This window comes from Myotis nattereri (genome assembly GCF_964212035.1).
Source record: "Myotis nattereri genome assembly, chromosome: 5".
Classification (NCBI taxonomy): Eukaryota; Metazoa; Chordata; class Mammalia; order Chiroptera; family Vespertilionidae; genus Myotis; species Myotis nattereri.
The window spans coordinates 88,744,667-88,764,800 of record NC_138080.1 but is presented as its reverse complement, the minus strand read 5'-3'; the positions used below and the strand labels follow the sequence as shown (position 1 = coordinate 88,764,800).

General features: G+C 48.6%; 1 protein-coding gene across 1 annotated transcript in view; it reads right to left on the bottom strand.

Annotated features, from left to right (window-relative positions):
• Positions 1-9,467: 9,467 nt before the first annotated feature.
• The window catches only part of ADRB2 (adrenoceptor beta 2), a 91,121-nt gene continuing 80,454 nt past the window's right edge, over positions 9,468-20,134 (bottom strand). The window contains exon 2 of the mRNA XM_081092293.1: positions 9,468-9,639. Coding sequence (XP_080948419.1) covers positions 9,596-9,639 — 44 coding nt within the window. The 3' untranslated portion in view covers positions 9,468-9,595. The remainder of the gene's footprint in view (positions 9,640-20,134) is intronic.

The following is a 20,134-nucleotide window of genomic DNA, read 5'->3' as shown; positions in this document are numbered from 1 at the left end:
GGTAGGCAGGCTGGCGCCTTTGGGAGCAGGGAGCTCCTCCACCCCGGAGTGTAGGGAGGAGGGAGAGGAGGTGTCACTCACTGCTGTGAGGCCACCATCCTCGGGCCTGGTTCTCTCCTGGACAGAGAGGCCCTGGTGACCTCTCACACACTTCCTAGCAGCTGCTCCTGAGCTCTGGTGGCTGCAGCAGCTGTGTGCTCCCGCGTCTCCCATAGGCCACTGCGTGTCCTGCCTGGTGTTTGTCCCCACAGCCCCCTCTGTCCACCCTGGCCATCCCGCCTCCTTTTCTCTGTCACTATCCAGAAGCTGTCACCACAGCAACTCATGTCCCATTAATGGGAACGTGATGGTGGTGATGATACCACGTCTTCACTGCCTTCCTGTGCCCTTCTCTATGCCAGGCACCTGCCTCCTCTCTCTTCCTCAAGCGCATGGAGCTTTCTTACCGAGAATTCTTTGCCCCTTCCTTCCCTCCCACCTCTGCCTGACTGATTCTCATCACTCGGTTCCAAGCTAAGCATGATTTCTTCCGAGAAGCCTTCCTGAGGGTCCACACTCTCTATTCACACTCTGTATGTTTCCTTCCCACACTTGTCGCAGTGGAATTGCACCCGGTGTTGTGTGATCACTGAATGCCCACGCCCCCTGTAAGATACACGCAGGCCAGGGGACAGATCCGACAGGCTCACTGCTGTATCTTGTCACCGGGCACTGTCCCGGGCACATACTAGGCACTGAGTGTCATTGAATGGCTAAATGATGTCTCAATGGATTTAATGCATTTCATACATATGCAAGTTATTCATTATACTCAAGCCAGGCCTATAAACTTAAGCTGTTTTTCAATCACAAGCCATAGTGACATGTCCTGGTCACTAGAGGGCGATGTGAAACCATAAAGCTGGGTGGCCTCAGGGACCCCCACCCCTTTTCGAAAAGTGGAAGTTTACTGTTGAGCCACTTTCTAGTCTCTCCATCCTCTAGACCAGTGATGGCGAACCTATGACATGCGTGTCAGAGGTGACACGCGAACTCGTTCTTTTGGTTGATTTTTTTTTGTTGTTAAATGGCATTTAAATATATAAAATAAATATCAAAAATATAAATCTTTGTTTTACTATGGTTGCAAATATCAAAAAATTTCTATATGTGACACGGCACCAGAGTTAAGTTAGGGTTTTTCAAAATGCTGGCACGCCGAGCTCAAAAGGTTCGCCATCACTGCCCTAGACTCATCGAATAAAACTTAAACATATATAGACTGTTGTGAGTGGGAAGGCTCGTCAGAGCCCGTTTGGTCCAATCCCAGACTTTGAGACCTGAGAGAGTGGGTTCCCTCTGCCTTAGTGGTGTCGACTTGGCCCCACGGTGTAGATTTGTTCCTAGCCGTGGACAACCCCTCTTTTTCAATGTTCGTGTTCTCTCTTACATAGGGCAGACCATTGTCACTAGTCTGTCCATCCATCCAATAAATGTTTATGGACTCCCTACTATGTGCTGGGCACTGGGGTGGGTGCTGGAAATCCCCATGTACGAAACGGTCCCTGTCTCGCGGAGTCCACCGTCCAGCTGGGACGATGAACATCGAGGAGTGATATGCAGTTACCCACCGTGATTAGTGCGAAGGCGAAGGCCGAGTTTGAGGACAGGCTATGACGGGGCCCTGATTCTTTCTCATGGTCACACCTGAAGGAAGGGCCACTTAGCAGAGAACTGGAGGCTGAGCAGCCACTGGCGAGCGACCCGAAGACCAGCTTCTGCCCACATGCCCATCTGGGCCGCCAGCTGCTGCTGGGCAAGTGTTTTCTGCTTGTCCACTGTCCTCTCATCCACATAATGGGAGAAGCCTTCTGAGCCTGCTGTTATATCTGGGGTACTCATGGGCAGATTTCTCAGTCACAGGAGGGGGTCCAACTCTTGGGTGAAAAGGGGTGTCTGCACTGATGGCCTCCTCCGGGCAGCGGCCAGGGACTGACCCTCCACGCTTTGCAAGCTCTGGGGAAGCTGCATTCAGGCAAGAGGACTGCAGCCTTAAGGCCCAGCCCCCAGCCTCCCTCTGTGTGGCTCAGACTGCAGGCCTCCAGGCACGGAGCTGGTTAAGTATACAGACCCCTGGCCCACCCCAGAGATAAGGCAGGTTGGAGAAAGGCCCCGAACCTGCATGAACACGAGCCCTCCAGGTGATTCTGATGCATATTAAAGTCTGGAAATCATTACCCTTGACCTTTCTGTAGAAAGGACTTATGATTCAGGCTTCCAATTGGCCTTGATTTATATTCTGTTATGTGTATTCCAGAAAAGTTGTGGCTAAACTCAATTTTTGTCATTCAAATTACATCCTCAATGCACATTGAGCTAAAGAGCCAACCATTTGGGATGTGAATTTTCACTCCAATGGAGTTCTGTCATGTGTGTTAATTTTCCTAATTGAGGGTCACGTCTACTTGTGCTTCACCGACTAATTCATTCATTCATTCATTCATTCATTAGAAACACCTAGAATTCAGCTTTGGGGAAGGCGGCAGTCTTAGTTTCCAGAGGGTGGGGAGATTGGGGAAGACCTGTGTCAGGAGGCACAAAGAATGATATTTCAAAGCCTAGGGTTAAGCTCCTCCGGGTTAAACTGTTTACTTATTGTCAGATTTATAATCACTGTCCACCTGGGACAGGTGAGCCCAGGCCCAGTGTTCCCTATTTGCAGCTAAAAACCTGATGCCCTTGAGTTTGCTGTGGAGGCTACAGTTTCATGGCTCCTGCCCAGGACAGCCATCCATGGGTTAGGGCAGTGGTCGGCAAACTGCGGGCCCTTGAGTGTGGCTCTTCCACAAAATACCAGGTGCGGGCGCGCACGTACAGTGTGATTGAAATTTTGTGGCCACACTCAAGGGACCAAAGAACCGCATGTGGCTCGCGAGCCGCAGTTTGCTGACCACTGGGTTAGGGAACTCTCCGATCCCTTGTTCTGAGCTGGAAAAGGGGCTCAGGCGGAGATGCCTTGCGCCAGGCACATGTCTTGGCTCTTGACAAGGAATATTTCACTCAGAACTCCTATCTCCTTGATCTGTGGCTCTAGCCCTTGGCTTGTCCATCATTTCCCATTCATGGGGGCAGTTGGAGTAGGTGGCTGGGCTGTCCAAGTTGACCCATTCACCTTGTCATCTGTCCCAGGCTGGCCAGGGATCCCTGGGGAAGGGATAGAGAGGTGAGGAGAGAAGCGCAAAGGCGGCAGGTCTGTTCATGCGGTGGCTACTGCAGGTCATGCTGAGCCAGAAGCCCAGGCTGTTAGATCCGAAAGGACACTGAATTGGATTTGGGTCCCAAAGACTCCCTATCATTTGCATGGAAGCAGAGAGAAGAGATGGCATCTGGAGGGACTGGAAAGACAAAGTAAAAATAGCGTGAGCAGGAGATCAGCATTAAAGGAAGCCACGCCCCATGAAAGGGAAGAAGGAAAAGGTGGGCTCCAAATGCCAGAAAGAGGCGTTGGTTTTCATCATAATTGTTTACGTGGGTTTGCTGACATGTTCCCTGCATGGTCACTTCAAATGTATGCATGAGTGTTGTCCACGGACTCTCTGTATCCCCACCAGGGCTGTAAGACAGGCCAGTCATTTCCATGTTGCCAGTGAGGAGACCGAGGCCCAGAGACAGTGACTTCCTGGCACAGCCAGGAGGAAGCCTGGGTCTCCCCCCTCTATGCCCAGTGCCATCCTGTTAGTACTCATCCAGATGACACTTCACGCAGGGAGAAGTTGTATAGCAGAGGGAGCCGGCCCCTCTCCGATGCTCTCTCTTTGCAGTGCCACCTTGGAACTCTGGAAGCCACCAGGTTTCCTGGGCTTGTGGCACAGGTCTCCCAGAGCCACGGCCACTCCTTGGAGGGGGAGGGGGCTGGCTTGCTGTAGCATGAAGATGAAGGCTGTGCTCTGGTCATTGAACCTGTTGATGCTCACAGGAAAGATCAGGAAGGAAAAGATAGCAAGGGGGTGGGGGCGACTCAAAAAGAAGTGGATGGTTGCAAAGGAGATAAGGCATGTACTGCAGTGTCTTATCAGGAACCGTACTCAGTTGGTCACTGGCCCAGCTCGGAGCCTATCGGGGGAGCGGGTGGTCAGCTTGGGCCTGGAGAAGTAGTGACCACGGTGCCTGGTCCAGGAGCTCCTGCCCTTGGGGATGGGAGCATGGGTCCTGGAGTCAGACTCAAGTTCAAGCCTCTGCTACTTCTAGGTGTGTCCTTGGATGAGACAGGTAATCTCACTGAACCTTAATTCTTCATCTGTAAATTCTTCACATAATAATAATGATTGTGAAAATGAAAAGAAATCATGCTTAAAAAGCACTTAACACAATAGTAACCACTAAATAAATACCAGTTGTGGCCGTCATGATTATACTGAATAGCATAAAGGAAGGAGATTCTATTGAATGAAGTGACCATCCCCCTGTCTCTGCCCTTGACAAATTCTTCCCTTGATTTCAACTTTCTGGGCTGCCATGTTACCTTTCTCACCCAAATTACTGATAATTTTTCAAGATTCTATCCAATGAAGAAAAATTAGCCTCCTTCTAAGGATGAAGTGAAGTGACAGTGTGACTGAGGTGACAATGCTGACACAGGGAGTGGCTCTGGTACCGTTGCTCAAACCCGGTCCCGCAGCCTGTGGGCTCAGCCACTGCCTTTGAGCAGAGAGTGACGGACGGGCTGTCTGATGATGACAGGAAAGCACAGCCGTCGCCTACTTAGGGACGAGCTGAGGGACCCCGCCTGGCTGGGGGGCCAGGAGGCACTCTGAGACTCAACAGTGCTGCAGGGATGCAGGGGTCTCACTGGGGGGATACAGAGCTGGAGGCCATGACTCCCACAGACAGTCTGAGGAATTCTCTTGGTGTCTTCCATGTGAGAATTTTAAAATCCTAGCAATGATGTATTCATTATGAGTCATTAACGCAAGAGGCTCTGTTTTTACATTGAGGACAGCGGCTCTCAACCTGTGCGTCGCAACCCCTTTGGCAGTCGAACCACCCTTTCACAGGGGTTGCCTAAGACCATCCTGCATATCAGATATTTACATTATGATTCATAATAGTAGCAACATTACAGTTATGAAGTAGCAACGAAAATAATTTTATGGTTGGGTCACAACATGAGGAACTGTATTTAAAGGGCCAGAAGGTTGAGAGCCGCTGATTTAGGAGATGATAGGGGATCTCCTTTAAAAAAATTTTTTTTTTGTATTGATTTCAGAAAGGAAGGGAGAGGGAAAGAGAGAGAAACATCAATGATGAGAGAGAATCATTGATCGGCTGCCTCCTGCACGCCCCCCAGTGGGGATTGAGCCCACAACGCAGGCATCTGCCCTGACCGGTAATGAACCGTGACCTCCTGGCTCAACCACTGAGCCACGCCAACCAGGCGGGGATTTCCTTTTTAAATATACAAACACACATAAAAACAATATTAGGTAAACAAGAATAACTGTGGTTACCACACATGGAGAAAATCAGGACCCCAGAAGTCTAATGCCTGCAGCCGGGGAACCTGATTTGGTACCATCTTTTCTTTTTCTTTTTTATGGTAGAGGAAACTGAGGCTCAGAAATACGGAAAGGCTTGCTCAATGTCACAGAGCGAGTTGGTGCCCAGGTTTAGTCATATGAAAATGTATTTCATTTCCCCCAACCGCAAGATAACAGGAAAAGCGATACATCAAGTTTGCATTCTGGGCGTCATTTGATAAATGATTCTCTGCTCAGCTGGCGGCCAGATTCTCTGATTAGAATCTTTCTGATGCTTTCCCTGTTTTCTCTCAAATTGATTTCTCTGTCTGGTCTCCCTCTGTCTCCCAGGCCCTCCGCCGTGGTGAGAGGCCTTGGCTTTAGATTGAGGATTTGGGGCTGAGTCACTGGGCTCTCCTGGCTCCTGAATCATTAGGTTACATCTGACTGTGAGCTGGGCTTCGCTGGTGATGGGGTGGGGCCGACCCTGGACTTCGGGTTCAGATGGGTTGGAGCTCAGCTTGGCTTCTACTGTGGTGTGTGGCCACAAGTTTAACCCCTTCCTCCTCGGCTGCCTACCTCAGGGGGTTGTTAGGAAGAGAAAAGGAGACCAAGCTTTTGGAGCTGAGATGACTCTGCCATTGACGGGGCTCCTGTGACTTTGTCAGAAGCTCCCAGGCACATGCACAGCGACTAAACCATCCTGGCCGACTCCAGGGGGCACCCAGGGCCGACCCTGCCCTGATGCAGAGCCTGGACACTGCTTGTGCTTATTTATCTCTTTCTGAGAGTGAAAAACTGCCAGTCATGCCCTGGCCAGTGTGCTCAGTGGTTAGAGAGAGTTTGATTCCCAGATGTGTCTAACCAAATGTCCAGGTACTGTGGCCTAGCCAAGTTGGCACATAAGGTTAACCATCACAGTATATAAATATATGAGTGGCCTGGTGCATGTACCTCAGTGGCAGGTTCCATCCCCGGCCCCAGTCGGGATGTGTGTGGGAGGCAACCAGTCAATGTCTCTTTCACATCCATCTCTCTCTCTCTCTCTCTTTCCCTCCCTCCCATCACTTCCTCCCTCCCTTCCACTCTCTCTCAAAAAATCCATAGAAAAAATATCCTTGGGTGAGGATTAACAAAAAAATAATACCTGCCATTCATAAACTAACATCACATACAGGATGTTATGTTGACTTTTGCAATAATTCTCAGTAATTATTTTCATTACTGTCCTGGTGAGGAGGGAACTGTAGCTGGGACCTGGGGAAGGGATCTGGCTGGTGGGTGAGTGGTGACCTGCAACCAGCCCACAGGACCTGTGGCTCCTGGACTGGGGCCCCTCCACTGTCACTGCCTGCACTGAGCTACAGAGTGCAAAGGGAGGACCCGACCGCCAGGGGTTTGTCCATTCATTCCTGTCTTTGTCATGAAAGGGTCCCGAGTACCTCCTTCTGTGGGTGAGAAAGAGGCCCAGAGAGAGAAGGGAATGGGCAGAACTAGGATTAATCTCTAATTAATTTCTAGCCAAATTAGGTAAATCAACTCTTTCCATACAAGTGAAGATGTTGGTGGCAGTTATAGGCTGTAATGTTCATTAGCAGCTAAATTTCTAGAATAATAGAGGGAGAGAAAGAGAGAGATTTATTTTAAGAAATTGGCCCATGTGATTGTGGAGGTTGCCAATACCAAAATGTGCAGGGCAGGCCAGCAGGATCCAGATCCAGGGCAGAGTTGATGTTGCAGCTGGAGCCGAAGGCCACCAGAGGCAGAACTCCCTCCTCCTCGGGGGAGGTCAGTCTTTTTCTATTCAGGCCTTCAACTGATTGCATGAGGCCCACCCAGGAAGGGGGGTAATCTGCTTTACTCAGGCTACTGAAACAAAGCTAACCTGATCTAAAACAACCCTCACGGCAGTATCCAGATGTGTCTAACCCAATGTCCAGGTACTGTGGGCTCGCCAAGTTGGCAAATAAAATTAACCATCACAATATATAAATATACTAGTGGCCCAGTGCACAGATTTGTGCACATTGAAAGGAAATTAATTAGAAGAAATATTTTAATATCACTATTTGCCCTTTCTCTATAATAGAAGTGTCAGAGATGAAAGACAATTGGTAAAATGTATATGAAAATCCTATATAAAAAGAGGTAATATGCAAATTGACCACCATGCCCTTGCACAAGATGGTCGCCCCCATGTGGTCACAAGATGGCTGCCACAAATGGCCAGCAGGGGAGGGCAATAGGGGGTGACCAGGCCTGCGGAGAAGGGCAGTTGGAGGCAATCGGGCCAGCAGGGGAGGAGTTAGGCATCAATCCAGCTGGCAGGGGAGTGGTTAGGGGGTGATCAGGCTGGCAGGGGAGTGGTTAGGGGCAATCAGGCAGGCAAGCCAGCAGTCCTGGATTGTGAGAGGGATGTCCGACTGCCGGTTTAGGCCCGATCCCTGTGGCAATTGGACATCCCCCAAGGGGTCTCAGATTGGAGAGGGTGCAGGCTGGCTGAGAGGCAACCCCCTCCCCCCCGCCCCCTGCCAGTGCACAAATTTTGTGCACCAGGCCTTTAGTAATATATAGATTGATTAATAAATAAACAATAACAACATGATATAATAACAAAGACATGATATAAAAACAACAAAAACATGATATAAAAACAACATTGATAAAAACAATGACTGATAAATTGATTAAACTTATTCTACTATCTCCCTGTACACCACATTAAGAGTAAAAACACATGCCGAAACCGGTTTGGCTCAGTGGATAGAGCGTCAGCCTGTGGACTGAGAGGTCCCGGGTTCGATTCCGGTCAAGGGCATGTACCTGGGTTGCGGGCACATCCCCAGTGGGGGATGTGCAAGAGGCAGCTGATCGATGTTTCTCTCTCATCGATGTTTCTAACTCTCTCTATCTCTCTCCCTTCCTCTCTGTGAAAAATCAATAAAATATATTTAAAAAAAGAAAAAGAAAAAAAAAAGAGTACAAACACTTTCAGAGTGTTTGACTAATTTCCCTTGTGATGAAGTATTTACAACTTTAACGTCACACGCTCTTCAAACTTGGGAGAAAGCAACATATAACTGACCATGTCCAAAAATGGGTTCAAGTAGGAATATTCCTACTCTGTCTAGAGTTTGTCCTTGTGATTTATTAATAGTCACCGCAAATGCTGGCATCATGGGAAACTGTCTTTGAATTAATTTAAATGGGAGGCCAGTGTCAGACAGGGACAAATCAATTCTTAGAATCAGAACGATCTCTCCTTCTGCAGATCCTGTTTATACTTCAGCATCATTATGTTAGGTTGCAATCTTTTGATAATAAATGTAGTACCGTTACAAAGACCCCATTTACTATTAAGATTTCTCAGTAGCATGATGATGACACCTACTTTCAATTTTAATTTATGACATGGCATTCCTGAAGGAGTAATACTATTAAGAAATTCAATGGGAGCTTTAGATGTGTCACACATGGGCAAGTCAACGTTTATTTTTAAAGTGCCAGTGCGCATCATATGTACCAGCCGGTTGGTCAGTTGGACGGATGGACAGTCAGTCACTTAGCCTTTTACATATATAGATAATGTGCAGAATAACACAACTAATATTTATTGACAATTTATTATGGGCCAGGTGACATAACCTCATTGAATAATTCCTAATGCTGATTATGGTACGGTACCTGACACATAGAGGTACATGATAGTTTCAAATTTAGAAGACAATTTAGAGTAGAGGTAATGAAGGAGGGTTTTGGCATCGGGCAGACCTGAGTTCAAGTTCTAAGGCTGCCAATATCTGACTTGGGCAAATTACTTAATCTTTCCAAGTCTCTTTCCTCATCTGTAAAACAGCATTAAAAATAGTGCTTACCTCATCAAGGTAGCAGGAGCTTGATAACTATCTACTGACAGAATGAGTGTTGAAGGAGCCTCCAGGGTTGTTATGAGAATTGAGGGAGATCATTTACCTGAAGCCCCTTCCACAGTCGCTGGCACATGGTGAGGACCCGCTGAGTTTAGCTGCCTCATCCTGTGATTATTTTTTCTTTTGACATCTGCACACTCGGAGGCACGGCTGGCAGCTGCTGGCATCCATCTAATAAGACTCGGTAAGACGTGGCTTCCAGGAAGGTCTGGCCGCTAAAGGACAAGACAAGACAGAAATCTGTTGCCTGACTCAGAGGCTGGCTTCTCATACTTCGACGCCTTCCTCAGAGCAGCTAGTTTTCTGCTGGTCCCAGAACCCTTTTCTCAAAGCTCTGGCCATGGGCGCAGCAGGGAGCGTTCTCTAAAGAACCAGGAAATGGGGTCTGGAGCTGGGTGAGCTCCCCATGCCTCTGCCAGCACACCCTTCTCCTCTTTGCAGGCCTGCCTCTCAATGGAAAATAGCTGCCACTCCTCCTGAGGTGACCTCCCTACAAACACTCTACCCATTAGGCTAATCATTCTCATTTGTTCTAAAGCATTTTTCACTATTTAGAAGGACTTCACGGTTACCACAAATCAGCATTGTGTTAATTAATTCACTCATCATTCAATAAGATTTTGTCATGGAATCCCAGCTCTGACACAAACTGTGTGACCTTGGTCAAGTTTTTAAATCTCTCTTATATGCCTCAGTTTCTTCATCTGTAAAATGGGGATGATGTTAAAATCCACTCAAAAGGCCTATTATGACATTTGAATGCATTAATCTATGTAAAGCCTGTAAAAACATGCCTGACCACTAGTAAGTGCTCCATAAATAGTAGCTATTACTATTATTACTATTATTACTACCGCTATTCTTCCTCTACCTTGTGCCAGGGACTCTACTGGGCATTGGGAAACAGCAGTGGACACAACGTGGTCCATCTCTGCCTTTGTGATGTTTATATACTTGTGACCAGATGGGAAAAATAAGTAACAGGTAAAAATAAAAATAAAAAACCAGCCCACAGGTGTGATTATAAATTGTGATGAGAGTTCTGAAGAAGTCCAACAGGAAACTTTGATGGAGATGCACAGTGGGCTGGGGGAAGGACTTAGAACAGTGATGGCGAACCTCTGACATGCGAATTCATTTTTTTTGGTTGGTTTTTCTTTGTTAAATGGCATTTAAATATATAAAATAAATATCAAAAATATAAATCTTTGTTTTACTATGGTTGCAAATATCAAAAAATTTCTATATGTGACACGGCACCAGAGTTAAGTTAGGGTTTTTCAAAATGCTGACACACCGAACTCAAAAGGTTTGCCATCACTGACTTAGAAGGACAGGCCATGGAAGATGTCACTGAGCTGCTATTATTTGGGTTCATCTCTGAAGAACGAGAAGGAAGGAAGGAAGGATGTCAGAGTCTCTCCTGGGCATCGCATGGCTGTCTATTCATCCAGGCCTTGCACCCACCCTCGGAGCAGGCGCTATCCCCACCCAGATGGGCCTGGTCATGACCATTCACACGTCACCCTTAGCTTCTTGCTGCGGCAGCACGAAGCACAACCTCTTAGCTTGACATTTGAGATGCTTCCACATAGAGTTACAATATAATTTGCCAGTTTTGTTTCCTTTTTTCATTTTGATGTTCATCTTAAAGGTAATTTGTACTTATATAAGTAATATATGAATATATTTTCCTCGTGAGAACTTAAAACAATAGAATAGAGGTAAATTTAAAGTTTGTTTTTGTTTGTTTGTTTGTTTGTTTGTTTTTACCACTGTCCCCTTCCCCATCTTGATCTCAGGTGCTTTCCTGGAGGTAATACTACAGTCAGTTTGCTATGAATCCTTTCACACATGTCTAGAATCTATGATCTATGGATATATCTAAAGGGTGTATAAAATGATAGGAAATATATGGAATCGTTCAATAAGCGCACATCTTAGTGGTTCCCAGAGGAGAAGGGGGTTGGGAGTCAGCCAAATGGGTGAAAGGAGTCAACCACACGATGATGGATGTTTAAACTAGATTCTTGGTGGTGAGCACTCTGTCGTGCATACAGATGTCAGATTATAATTCTCTATACCTGAAACATGTAATAAAAATAACTTCAAATAGAAGATAGAAATAAAAAATAAATATTCATCACTTCCTCCACCATCCATTGGCCAGAAACATCCCGAGGCTCACCCAACTCAAGGGAGTGTGCGTGGCGGGGTCGGGGTGGGGGCAGGGATTATCCTCTCCATGTGCCCAGAAACAGATGAGGACTGAAAAGGGTGAGCCCTAGAAGTTTCTACCACAGATAGTGATTTTTAAAAAGGTCCTTTAAAATATAAATATCTTGAAGGAAATAGTGGAGTCACCTAAAGAAAAAAATTAATGCTAATAATGGTGTAGAAGGCCTGTGCTTACGACAAAAACAGAGAAGGTGGCGTGAGAAGGGACTTTGCAGCCTGAAAGGTCTGTCACCTGTGCTGCTGTGGAGCTGTCAGTGTTGGTGACAAAGGCTCTGACATCTCCCTGCAGAGATCTAGCCCGCGGCTGCCCGGTGCCCCATCCACGTTTTCCAGGAGGCCCAGGCTGGAGGGGGGCTGGCCTTGTGTCCCCTCCCCTCTCTGCTCAGAAACCTCAGCTACTCCTTCCCCACCCTAACCCCCCTCCCCAAAGCATCCATATTAAGACTTCTCCATCCCCCAAGGGAGACCTTGGTCCCGGGTGATGGCCTCTTGCGAGTCCCCAGCAGCCTCCACGCCTGCTGACTCCTTCCCACCCCAAGTCTCCCACGGCTCCGGAAGAGATGATACGAAACCACACTTTGGACTGAAGGGCTCGTGTGTTGTTCGGCAGGGTTCTGTTGCAAGAAGTTTGGGAATGCAGCCAGAGTGTGGAGCAGCTGTGAGGGAGGGGAGAGAGAGAAAGGGGGGGCGCGGTGGAGGTTCCTGCCTCTTGCTCTCAATACTTCATATTTCTTCTCATTTTTCATATTTTAAAATAAATGGTCATGCCCGGCTGGTGTGGCTCAGTGGTTGAGTGTTGACCTATGATCGAAGAGGTCACTGGTTCAATTCCCGGTCAGGGCACATGCCCTTGTTGTCAGCTGGATCCCCAGTAGGGTGCGTGCAGGAGGCAGCTAATCTATGTTTCTCTATCATCCATATTTCTATTTCTCTCCCTTTCTCTCTAAATATCAATTTAAAAATGTATAAAAAATAAAACAGCACAAACAAGGCAGCTTTGCAGGGACCAGAGCTGTGAGGATGGGTGCGAGGCTGGCTGTTCAATGTCTCTGTTGGCTCCAGGCCACCGGCCTGAGGAGGAGATCCTAGGGTTGGAGGGGCTCTGCTGGCTGGATTGGGGGCTCCAGGAGGGCAATGGATGTGGGTAGACAGGTGTGAGCTGAGACTCTGGCCCTCGGCTGATCCCTTGTTATGTTCCAGCGACAAGTAACTTCTTGCCACTTATTTCTGTGCTCCTTCCCAGCTCTAGGAAGAACTGTTTATTAGGGCTGAGCCCCCACTCAGAGGCTCAAAGGTAGAAGAGCCCCTGAAATCACTTCCAGCCCAACCCCTCCACAAACATGCATGGCCCGTTTGTCTCCTATGGCTGCGGCTGTAACATAGGAACACAGATGTAGGGGCTTTTTAAACAACACAAATTTATCATCTCACAGCTCTGCAGCTACGAAGTCCAGCGCGGGCCTCGTTGGCCTGCAGTCAAGATGCCAGCAGGGCTGTGTTTCCCTCCAGAGGCTGGTCTGCATTCCTTGGCTCGTGGCCCCTTTTCCATCTTCCAGGTCAGCAGTTGGGTTGAGTCCTTCTCACGTGGCATCACTCTGACCTCCTCACCTGTCTTTTCCACTTTGAAGGGCCCTTGTGATTACACTGGGTCCAGTTCGGTGGGGGTGGAAATGAGTCCACAAAGTGCTCGAGGAGAACAAGACATTCAACAAGATGCCAAGCTGCTCACCCCAGATTGGCACGGAAATCTGGAGACAACGGCCCCCCGGTCCGCTGGCCGAGCCACGCAGCCCTCATGGAGGGGAGATCTGAGGCGCACAAGTGGAATCAGGGGCTTCCAACCAGCCAGACGGGAAAAGGAAAGGCCCTTCCAATTGTTTCGGGGAGAAGAGGAAGACCAAAGGCAATATTATCTTTCACCAGCCACTCCCTGTGGGGGAATGAGCTTTCCACAGAGTACAGCCTCCTCTTAGCAGGACAGGGAGGAGCTGGCTTGTTCTTCACTGGAAAAGCCTAATTATAATCAGGTATCACATCAGTGAGAACTGGGGTTACCTGAGGTCAATCCAAGCCACACCCACGGCCGTGGCATTGAGTGTCTCTGGCCTGTTTCCGTGTGGGGGACTTTAGATTTAGGCTGCAGAGTGTCCCCAGGTTTGTGAGGAGTCCTGGCTTCTGTGCTGTCAGCTGGGGACATAGACAAAGTTCTGAGCCAGCTCCTGTCCCCAAGGGGCCATGCTCTTCACCAGGTGCACGGGGCTGTCAGTTCAGTGTAAGGGGACAGAGGATTGCCCTCCAGGAGCTCGGCGTCTAGCAGAGAAGCGAGGAAAAGGCCATGGGTGTCAGGGCCCAATGCCAGATTCAAACTGGGAAAGAAATGAGCAGGCTCAGCCGAGAGCCCTGGCCCTCGCAGGTTGGGAGAGGACTTGGGGGAGAGTTTCCCAGATATTAAAAGAACGGCTTAAAATGACCAGAATCAATCTTTCTCCCCTTTTAGCAAAGATGGGCAATACAATGTTTATCCTCTCCCAGTCCTCGGGGACTTTAGGCCTCTTATAGTTCCCCAAAATAACAGCTGATGGCTCCACAAATGCGTGTTCAAGTCCTAGAAGTATCTCGAGTCCAGCACCAGGCCGTTCCTTCTGGCAAATCCCAGCCTGGCAGCCGCCGCCTCCCGCCTGGGCCTGTGTACGCCTCTGCCAGCCGGAGGCTTTCGGGAGCCAGTGTGGGAGCAAACTCCCATGACTCACTGCTGGGGAAGCTGTCAGGGTGAGGGGAGGCGGGGGCACACCAGGCCAAGGGAAGGGAGAGAGGGAAGGAGAAGGAAGGGGGAGTGGATGGGAAGAGGGAAAAGGGTCAGAATAGGGAAGAAGGAAGCAAGAGAGGGAGGGAGGGAGGAAGAAAAAATGGGGAATAGTAACAATAATACTTTCCTAGTACTGACAATTTTCTTCAATTGTATGAAGTCCTTAAAATGCACACTTACCACCCTGGCTGATGTGGCTCAGTGGGGTGAACATTGTCCCATGCACCAAGAGGTCCCTGGTTCGATTCTTGGGCCAGGCACATGCCTGGTCAGGCTAGGTCCCCAGTAGGGGGTGTGCAGGAGGTAGCTGATCCATGTTTCTCTCTCATTGATGTTTCTCTCTCTCTCCCTTCCTTTCTCTCTAAAATCAATAAAAATGGGTGGGAAGATTGACAAAATAAAGAGAAAGAGCACTCATGGACAAGACAACAGTGTGGTGATTGGGAGGGTTGGGGGAGGAGGGCATGGAGGGGATAAATGGTGATGGAAAAGATCAAATAAAATACAAATCAATAAAAATATTTAAAAAACTGACAATCACCTTTAACCCTGAAAACAACCCTATGGGGTAGGTTCCTCTATCAGATCCTTTTTTATGGATAAAAAATAAGATGTGAGGGATGGAGATCTTACTCTAAAGACAAACAGGTTGGAAGTGGTGGATTCAGATGTGACAAAAAGGGGGGGGGAAGCTGGCATGGTGGTTGGGATGGAGAAGGCGAGGACGGTGTGAAGGACAGGGATGAGGTCGACTGGCGTGAAAGTGCCAGGGTGTGGGGAACAGAAAGCAGGGTCCTGGAAGCTGGAAGCTGGCTCCTGGGGATTGTCTCTAAGCAGAGGCGAGAGCCCAGCCTACTCCCCTGGGAATTTAAGGGTAGAGGAGGCTCCTGGCTGGGATGGGCTTCCTTGGCAGGTTGTACTGGAGAGTTCTTGGTGACTCGTGAGCCCAAGACAAATACAAGGCCATCGTTAGACGTGGATCCTTCCTTCTCTCTCTCTCTTTTTGTTAATCCTCACCCAAGGATATTTTTTTCATTGATTTTTTTTTTTTCAGAGAGAGTGGAAAGCAGAGGGAGAGACAGAGAGAAAGAAACATTATATAACAGAGACACATCGATTGGTTGCCTCCTGCACACACTCCGACCAGGGCCAGGATCGAGCCTGCAACTGAGGCACATTCCCTTGACCGGAATCAAACCTGCAACCCTTCAGTCTGCTGGCCGATACTCACTGAGCTCAACCAGCTAGGGCGATCCTTCCTTCTTAACAAAAAACATACAGGTGCCACAAATATAATCTTATTTCATCATGGTTGGGGGCAAGGGAATCATAGAAACAAAGAAAGGAAGTTATCGACATAAATACAAATGGCTTCTCTGTGCCTTAGCACCTGTCGGTCACTTGTACATCAGTTATGTCATGTCTGATCCCCGTTTTGTGATGAAAAAAGGGTTCGGAGAGAAGAAATTCAATCAGTAAGAATCTGGGGTCTGAACTCGGTCTTCTCCAGATCTTTTAGCTCTTTCCTGTGCACCGCATTCAAACTCATGCTCAGGTTCCCTCCAACGCAATTAATTGTCTTCGAGCCAGCTTCCCAGAACGAAACATTCTGTGGAACAAGACCCCAGCCTATTAATTACCATGAGGAGGCAATAAATTCTAAGATCAGTTTAAAATCATATTGCTTATGTCACATGTCCCCTCAATAATTGTTTATAGAACAGCGTGTTTAAAACATTAAAAAATTGGTTCCCCAAAAAGTAGAGTGTGAGCCTGTCCTCCTAGGAGCGAGTTAATAGAGGCAAACAGTAGTGTTCTTGGAAATCCCTGGGCTAAATCATTTCGTACACGCCGTTCCCTTTGCCCCACCTCGCCTGGGGCCACACCCTGGTCCCTCTCTGGAATGGATCTCTGCTGAAGCCTTATCTTGTTCTCAGTGGGGCTGCCTTCCCTTCCCCCACTCCACCTCCCACACCCCCACATCCTCTGCTTCTTTCTATGAAATTCTTACCCATACCCCTTGGAAAGCGAGCCCCACAAGGGTAGGGGCTGGTCTTTCTTCATCGTTGCTGCTCCTAAGCAAGCGGCCTGGCTCGTAGTAGTTGCACAATAAATATTTGCTGGATGAATGTCTGCCTGGGCCGCCAGCTGCAGAACACAGACTGGCTGGCATCGCTCATGTGTTCTCTCTTCCCATTACTTGTCTTTTCTATTTATATTCCTAGCACCAACCCTGGCACGCAGAATGGGAGCTCTGTTAATGCTTGTCCAAGGAATCAAGGAGTGAAAGGAATAGTGAAATACTGTTTTACAAAACACAGCTTTCAATAGAAACAGAATTTTTCCACTTTGTGAAATAACATCCCATCTCTTCTTATGTCCATGAGGACAGTGGTGGTGGGATGGCGGGTGGGGGCATAATTTACAATCTCTATACGTGGGCACATTTGTGCGGTGCATCTAATGATCGCAGATTCCTAAGGCTTCTGGCTGAGAGACATCGTAACAATCGAGGGGCAATAGTAATAATAGTGATGCTTCAATGTTATTGAGCACTTGCTGTAGTCCAGGCACTGTGCCAAGGGTATATTAATTTATTTAATTCCTACAACCAACACTGTGAGGACTAGTTATTTTCCCCAAAGAATTATGTAAGCAGGGCACAAAGAGTTATGTAAGCAGGGCGTTATAATGCCTATGGGTATGTATAGAGGGACTTCTCTGCTGTCCTGGGGATGAGGGGAAGGGGCAAGACTGTGTGAAGTCCAGGAAGGCTATCAGGCCAGAGCCTGATATATATTAGAGGTCTGGTGCACGGATTCGTGCATGGATGGGGTCCCTCAGCCTGGCCTGCGCCCTCTTGAAATCCAGGTCCCTTCAGGGGATGTCTGACTTCCAGGTTTCAACCCGATTCCTGCTTGGCCTGTGGGGATTGGGCCAAAACCTGGCAGTCCGACATGCCCCTTAGGGATGTAGCAGTGCCAAAGCGAGAGCGAAGGGGCTCATCCTGCCCTGCTGTGCCTGCCGCTGCAGCCGTCACCCGGCAGCGCTGCAGTGGAGGCGGGAGAGGTTCCTGCCACCACAGCTGCGCTCGCCAGCTGTGAGCCCGGCTTCTGGCTGAGTGGCACTCCCGCTGTGGGAGTACACTGACAACCAGGGGGCAGCTCCTGCATTGAGTGTCTTCCCCCTGGTGGTCAGTATATGTCATAGCAACTGGTCGACCGGTCATTCTGGTTGTTCAGTCTTAATGGTCATTTAGGCATATATATATATATGTATATGTATATGTATATATATATATATATATATATATATATATATATATATATACACACACACACACACACACACACACACTAAAGGCCCAGTACATGAAATTTGTGCATGGGAGGGAGTGTCCCTCAGCCCGGCCTGTGCCCTCTCATAATCCGGGACCCCTCAGGTAGGGTTCCTAGGCCTGGCCAGCAATCAGGGCCTATTGGGGCTTTCCTTCTTCTGGCCCTGCACACCCACCATGGGGTCACAGACCAGTGGCCTGGGCCTCCCTCTTTGGGCCGATTACAGAGCCACCTCCCCCCGCTCCCCAGATCGATCACCCCGCCATCCGGTGTCCTGGGCCTCCCTCTGTGGGGCAATCGATCACAGAGCCCTCCATCAATTGCCCCACAGAGGGCCTCCATCTGTGGGGTGATTGTGGATGATGGCAGGGCCCTTCGACCAATCGCATTGCATCTGCCTTGGCTGTCCTGGCACCAGTGCATGTCATAGCTTGGTCGTCTGGAAGGTCATCCGGATAGTCGTTCTGCTGTTCGGTCATTTGGTCAATTTGCATATTATGCTCTCTCTCTTCTCTCTCTCTCTCTCTCTCTCTCTCTCTCTCTCTCTCTCTCTCTGTGTGTGTGTGTGTGTATCACCTATATATGTATGATACCGCTTATATCCAGAGCAGTTATTCTGTTAAATATTTTATATATTGAGCTTCTGCAAAAGATTTCTCAGAGGGATGGGGTTTTGTCCAGCTAGGAAAAAGGCTTATAAATTTTTTTAAAAAAATAGATATTTTAGTTTCACAGATAAGAAGACTAAGATTTCAGGGATGTGAAATTGCAATTGTCATTAGTGGCCAAGCCAGATCTAAAAAATCTCAACTCCAAATAGTCCAGGAATCTATTTCCTGTGCCACAGCACCCAGATGCCCAGGTGTCCCATAAAGACACTTGCATTTGGTACACTCATTGAGCAAGACTGCTTTGTCCAGAACTCTTGTTTCCAGAAGTATGTCCTGAGCAATATGAGTAAACTAAGGTAAATTGAGAAATGTTTGTCTCACAGAGTTGTTAGAGAGGAAAACAGGAAGGATGATGAGGCAGGTGAGACAAGGCAGAAGTAGAAAGAAAATGCGGGGGATGGAGGGAAGACCCAGGTGTGTGGAGGTGGGGTGAAGGCATAGGCAGGGTCCTGGCCCTGGAATAAAAAATGACAGCGGCAATAACAATATCACTATTTTTTTAAATTGAATTGAATTTTATTTTCCATCACCATTGATCTCCTAATGACACTATTTTTTTTTAATGCCTAACATGGGACATGCTTACAAAGCTATATGCTTTAGGCCAGTCAACTCTGTTTCCTGGAAGGGGAAACCGAAGCTTACAGAGCTGGTCACCAGCCGAGAGAAACTCAACCAAGGCCCGGCTGGCCTCAAAGGACGCCCTCTGAACCCTCAGCTACGCTGAGACTTCAAGGCCCCAGAACCCCAGGGACCCAGCCGGTCTTGCAGCGGCATCTCTTGGGACTGGGTCTGGCTAAGCGCTAGGGCCCCCTCCCGACTCCGGGACCTGGGGGAAGGTTTGCGTTAGATCTCCCTTCACGGCCAGCTGAGCCGGGCCAGGCAATGCGCTGACCTAGGAACCACACCACCGGTTCCCGTTAGAGATAAAATGCTGACTCCCGTTGGCCAAGTTTTACTCAGCAACCAAAGAGGAAACCAGGGCCAAAAGTCATCCCAAGGTCATTAGGGCCGTGTTGGAAGCCCTATTTGACAGAGATGAAAGCTCGGGTCAGAACGGAGGACACATTTGTGAAGGTGACACACAGCTCAGACGTGGCTGACCTCGGAGTCAATGCCTGGTCTTCTTAGGTGATTTCCTCTTTGCAAGGTCCCCGGACACTGAAGGTACTAGCAGGGCTTAGGTGTCTGGAGGGAAGGAGAAGCGCTCCTCCGAGGGGCCCGGAATACAAAGGAAAGCCAGGCCCCGGCTCTGCAGAGGGCACCGCACTGGCCCTGCTTCTCTGGGGCTGGGTGGGGGCCGGAGGAGCTGTGCCCAGAGGTATTTTTGTCTTCTTGCTTCAACCCAGGCAGCTCCACTTGGAATGATTTATGATGATTTGGGTTTGTTTTGTAAACACAGCCCGTACCACGGGAGGGAGTCACATTCCCAGGGTCTTCCTTCACGGGTGGGATCGCTCTAAAATTATCTTTGGCTGCTGCTTGACTGTGAGAGTTCTCCCGTTGTTGAACCTAGAACATTAGCAGGGCCAGAGGCCTCAGGGCTTACCCGGCCCATTTTATAGTTGGTGAAACTGAGGCCCAGAGAGCGGGAGCCAGTGGCCTGAAGCCTGCCGCCAGCCAGGCCCGCCGCCGGGCTAGCATGCCTCACACCCTC